A 6,162-nucleotide genomic window follows, 5' to 3' on the forward strand; every position below is an offset into this window, starting at 1 on the left:
ATGTCTTCCTCGCTGCAATCTCATGTCGATCTCCCTCTGATCGACATTTCACAATTTCCGTCCGTCTTTGATTGCGAAGACTTAAATTGCCTTAAAAACAACCCTGTCTTAGCGGTGGTGAGAGAAGCCTGCAAAGAATGGGGATTTTTCTACATCGGAAACCACGGAATTCCAATTGATTTTCTTCAACAAGTGGAGTTCCAGAGCCGTCAACTATGTTCTGTGCCAGCAGAAGCCAAAGAAAAAACCCTCACTTGTGATCCAGCAACGGGCTATCATCGCAATCCCAAGACAGAGATCTTCACCATGTTAAATTTAACAGAATCTGATTCGATTCAGGATTTGAGCAACAAGATATGGCCACAGGAGGGAAGACCAACGATTTTCAGGTATGTTAAATTGTGAGGGTTTCTGTTTCTTTATACATTTGAAATTCAAACCCTAACTCATAAATAAAAATCGGTTCTTGGATCGAATTCCAGCGAGATCTTCCGAAAATACTCTTTGCTTATGGCAGAGCTCGCACGCAAGGTCTGCAAAATAATTCTTGCCAGTCTTGGCTTGGATGTGGAGAATTTCTATCATTTTCATTTCGAAAGATACACAGCTATCATGCGAATAATTCACTACCTTTCTGATGCCAAATCTGTGGAGGAGGAGCTGCTATTACCTCATACAGATATTGGTTCCTTTACAATTCTCTACCAGGGTAATGAAGGGGGGCTTCAGATGCGATCCAAGGAAGGGGAATGGCTGAATGTGAAGCCGATCCCGAATTCATTTGTTGTCAATTTGGGAGATTCAATGAAGGTGCGAAAAAACTGAAACAAAATCTATATTTGCATGTTGTTTTTTTAAATGAATATGAATAGAGAAAAAGATGTGTTGTGCAGGCATGGAGCAATGGCATATACCGTAGCTCAGAGCATCGGGTTGTGTATAAAGGGTGGGTGGACCGATTTGCAGTGCCATATTTTATTCGTTTTCCGAGGGATAAACAAATTTGGGCTCCGGATGAGCTTGTGAACGATGAACATCCACGACGTTACAGGCCTTTAATCTCCTCACAATTTGAGGTGGATTCCATGAATTACTTAAAAACGACGGATGCAAAATCCTGGACTTTCTTGGAGCAATATGCAGAGACAAAAGCAGCAATCTGAAACACACATTTGGTAACACCTCTAGATAAAGCCATGAACAGAGAATGCGCGAAATGGCAATTGCATTTTTGTTTTTTTAGTAATTTTACAGCTGATCTATATTAAAAATGGTAAATATTTATCTTAATTTTGTTGGTCTAAATTGCCTTAAGTGTTCAATTGAATGATGTTTATTGTTGTGTGGTGAGTCTGAAGTCAAGAGAAAAACTGTGGAAATATATCAATATTAATTGCTTTTCATAATAATAGATGTTAAGTTTATATTCATGATGTGAATTTATTTTGGTCGTAGATTATTATAGAGATAAAAGGATACATATATTAAAAATTTTATGTTTGTGGGTGATTATTTATGTCTTAATCTTATACATCTACATATAAATTGGTCAGTTATTTGATGATGGTAACAAAAAGAATTAGCATTTAAATATGTAGGACAACTCTAGATGCATTAATTTATAATATGTCATTGGGTAATGTATCATGTAATAATAATACTAATCAAGTGATAGATGCATTTTAGAAGAAACTAGCTTATAGGTGGATTGTGTAGGACCAAAGAGTAGTTTGGAACATCCTTTAATCTATCTCATCTAGCCACTCTATAAGCAAGGTCTCTTATGTATCGATATTGATCAACCAATGTTGAATTATGATACGTTCGTCTAATTATTGACCCTTTACATCACATTATTGAGCGAATTGCCCCACATGCCATTTCCTCCCACAATTTAAAGATCTACTACCTCTTCTTGACATTGTATCTAAAATGAAAATTTTGAAATTCATCATCTATCAACATTTAACCATTTATACTAGATGTAGTGTGAGAGTTTCGTGTTACCCAGCTAAATTACCATATAGTAGCTACCTAAAACTTTCCTCTACTTCTCTGGCATAGGAAAAATCTATTAGAAGTATAAAAGAGAAAGGTAACTTCTTGGAATAAACATCCACTATGACACTCAAATTAATCCAAATTGCCACATTAATGGAAATCACTTGATTTTTCATTGTCCTTGAAGATAAATTCTTAAACCTACAACTATTATCGATAACAACATAGAAAGGGGATCTAATTGTAACATGTTGTGAGTTGCAGGAATGAGATATTATCTCCCCTTGTGGTCCTCTTGGGGGAAGGACCTTTATCCTTACCTCTTTCATTACTAGCATATCCTTAATATTTTTTCTTATTTCAACAACCTTTATTCATTCTATTATTTATCTTACTGACTTAAGTGAATGCATGTTAAAATACCACTTTCATCTATTTCTTCATAAATTCAAGCATTATCCTTTGACATCAATAATGACTAGCTATCTCATCTCATGCACCTAATCTAGGCCACTTTATTTAACCAAATGGTCACCTTTATAACCATTAATGATATAATCTATTTTTCATTTAGTTATGTTCTATCATCTTTAGCCATTAAGTACCTCCTATTAAATCAACAAATCATTATCTAAGATTCTGTTGGGTTGGCTATATCTTTAGTCATAGGGTACCTCCTACAAAACCTTTAGATAATCATCCAATTTCTATTGGGTTAACCAATATCTTTAGTTGTAGGATGGATCTTACCAAATAACTATTTTTTTAGTTTTTAGTTAACATTAAAAATTTAGAGAACTTTGGTCTATCCTAGCGTCTTTCATAGGCGATTATTTGACATAACTCACCATCATTTCTATAGGTCATTTATAGAAGATCTTGAAGACTTTCAAAAAGAGTTGTAGAATGAAACTATCTATCAAAATTGAAAAGTCCCTTCTATTTAATTTTAAGGAGACTATTAAAAATCTATTTGAGGTCTAATTTTCTTTTATATACATCAATATCACTCTTTGGAACCACACATGATTATAAGTTTGGTAATTATTAGGTGATATTGATCTATTTATTATATTTTGTCTCTATTTTTCTATCATTCAAGAACAAAAAAATTATATTTATATTAGAACTTCATATAGAGGTCAAGAGTTTGGATTTTGAGACACTCTTACATTTCTTTACCAATATTCCATATCAACTTTAGGATTCCAAGTATCAATTTACAAGGTGTAACCATTCTATCATGTATATCAACACTTTGTAAGTTTGCATGAAATTACATATGCACTATGATATTTGAAAACCTTGAACCTCCAACAAGAGAATTCTTGACAAGCTTTCAGGCCGCAATATCTTCATCAATAAGGCCACTCCTTATCGATGGTAGATGGTGGTCATCAAGAGAGGTCCATATTGTCATTTTAGTTGTTAGGTCTAAGATAGTCCCAATCCCAATTATCCTTAGGTTCTGAAAGTTTATAAGTAGCATCTTTACATGATTCTAAGTGTATTCTTATTAAGAAACTCTATCTCATGGGTTCATGTCAAAGTAATTTTTAATTAATTTTCTTATTTTTATTTGTACACCATTATTTTCTAGTTTGAGCATAGTTTGTCTATTGTCTTGTCAAGTGCTAGTCTCGATCTCTAACAATTATTAAATTGATTTTAGATTAGTTTGAAATGGTCTTAGGATAAAATAGTTTGCAACATGTACATGCAAACAAAAACATGCTCTAAAAGAACCATTAGAAAGGTGAAAGATAAAAATTACATTAAAATATTACACAAAAACCTTTTAGAATCTTTATCATATTCTTCAATAATGTGTGTTTGTATTTATATATTATTATATTATTACATAATTCAAAACATCATATAATTATATAACTTCTTGTATGAACAATGAAAACACATTTTTTTAAAAAGAAATATTTGCATATTTAACTGATCAAATGAGTAAGTCAGTTGTAACGACTTTTCACTTCTTTTAACCAAAAGGGCGCATTTACAACGTCGGCCATTAACTTAGTCTCTGGTCGGCACAGATTCCACGCACAATTTTTTTTTAAAAAACTCATTTACAAAATTATTTTAATCAGCTAGTCTGTTGTGATATATTTGTCATTCAGTTCGCTCAGTCGGAAAGAATCCATCGTTTGTCCCAAACAATCTTTCCAAACCGAGCCTGAAAATTCCACCTCCAAAAAATGCTTTTTAAGAATCCAGATTCACACAAGAATTCAGTGGAACAAGCAGAGATAAAAGTACGGAATGGCAATTGCATTTATGTTATATTTCTAATGAGGTTTTGACAACCATGTCACACCTCGACATAGGTTTGAAAACCTTCACTAAGATCTGAATCATCTTTATAGGACACACCTAGTGGTTCACACTTAAGTTCTCTATGTTGCAAGGTGTGTGCATTTTGTCTCTTTGTGTTGTGTTGTGTAGTGTAGCACTTGGGTTTGTGACATGGCTTAACCATCGGTGTCTTATGGATTATATAAGTCTAATGGTTGACTCGAGTTTGTGACATGGTTTAACCACCTCCTATGGATTCTATAAGTCTATTGGTTGTAACGGGCATTAACAAGTCGATCTTTTGGTGCAATGACAATCGTACTTCTAACACTCCAAAAATTATCTTTTGTTTTAATTTTAAAATGATATGAATAATGCATTGCTCTTTAATATGGTTGTGGAAATCTTTTTCAATTTTGATAAGTTTGGGAGAACTTTATTGGATTTTGATGGAGTTATGGGAATATTGTTGGGTTTCAACATAAGTTTTGAAACCATGAGGAATCATCAAACCAAACTTCAAATATCTTTCTCTTCCAATAAGGATCACTCTATTGACTTTTCCACAATTCTAGACAAATTTTGACACTTTATTTTCAAATAAAAGAGGATTGTGAAAGGATAGTCGAGCTTTGACAAGATTGTGAGAACCTCGTTGAAAGTTGATCAAGTTATAAGAACCTCATCGCAAGTTGAAAAAGGTTTCAAAACTCAACAATTTTGCTAATGACATAATACATAAACAAAATTTTCAGGAAAAACTAAAGACTAAAGGTTGTGAACAATTGACATGGGAAAAATGAAGGCAAATAACATGCTCAGGGCAACACAAGGATAGGAAGTGATGACATATAGTAGTTTGTAATGAACCACTATATATCTATGTAGTGAGTATTATTTCCATATGCTCTATTATCATTAATAGGAGAACAAATTTAATTTTGTCATAGAGAGGTTGGTAGAGGTTTAAATTCATTTAATGATTCCAATATCATGTGAGATATTTTGGAAGATTTCTTTTTGGTACATGCAAAATTGGAAAGGGCATGTTTACAGTAGTTAGAAATAAGGGTATTTATGTATCATTTATATTTGGAGTGACTCATTGTCAAAGCTTCATATTTACTAGAAATTAATACTTGATGTTTGCCTATGGTTTCTACTTTACTTTGTGTGTGATTATCAAAGAAATAAGGTCACCAATACTAAATGTTAACTATCTTGTGGAATATATATTATGCTTGATTATATTTTATTTAGTGCTTGATTTTGTAAATAACACAAAAAGAGACCTTAAAATGGTTATGTAGTAGATACCATAGATAATGAAAAAGGAAAAAAGTGAAGAATTTGTTAGGTTTAAATAAGTTAAGCACAATATTTAAATTAGAGGTCGGAGTATTTTTATTATCTCGAGCTAGATTCTCTCTTATAGATGATAATTTGAATAAGATGTGCCAATTTCAATTTATCTCCCTCCATGAAGCAAGCGGTGTTGAAATAATAGCTAGTTCGGATCAAATATAAGTATTACTTGTATTGGGTTGGACCCAAACGCATAATGTAACTTTCAATTACTATAGAGCCAACCCTATAATAGTCAATGTAAATTGTAATTTGGTCTGGCCCTATAATGGGCAATGCAACTTGTGAATAGGCCTAACCTTATATTGAACATTGTAACTTGTAAATGTAATGGGGTTGACCCTACATTGGGCGCCAAGTTTAGAGAATTATATTATCATTAATTGTTATCCTTGTGAGCCAACTTAGGATGAATTAGGTGGATAAAGTCACATATATAAGAAAAGTTCATTCATGCTTCAAGTATATATTCATTCACTCATTTTCAGT

The 6,162-nt window shown here is 32.7% G+C and overlaps 2 protein-coding genes across 2 annotated transcripts; both read left to right on the plus strand.

The window, feature by feature from the left end:
- LOC131856899 (probable 2-oxoglutarate-dependent dioxygenase At3g49630) lies at nt 1-405 on the plus strand. Its single transcript, XM_059208856.1, has one exon. It carries the CDS (start codon nt 1-3, stop codon nt 403-405), a length of 405 nt encoding a protein of 134 aa, XP_059064839.1.
- An 87-nt stretch (nt 406-492) lies between these two features.
- On the plus strand, nt 493-1,235 carry LOC131071155 (gibberellin 20 oxidase 1-A). The gene is made up of 2 exons (XM_058006875.2): nt 493-810; nt 894-1,235. Exons 1-2 carry the CDS (start codon nt 511-513, stop codon nt 1,161-1,163), a joined length of 570 nt encoding a protein of 189 aa, XP_057862858.2. The 5' UTR covers nt 493-510; the 3' UTR covers nt 1,164-1,235.
- The last annotated feature ends 4,927 nt before the right edge of the window (nt 1,236-6,162 follow it).

The sequence above is a fragment of the Cryptomeria japonica genome, chromosome 7, assembly GCF_030272615.1.
Source record: "Cryptomeria japonica chromosome 7, Sugi_1.0, whole genome shotgun sequence".
NCBI classification, from domain to species: domain Eukaryota; kingdom Viridiplantae; phylum Streptophyta; class Pinopsida; order Cupressales; family Cupressaceae; genus Cryptomeria; species Cryptomeria japonica.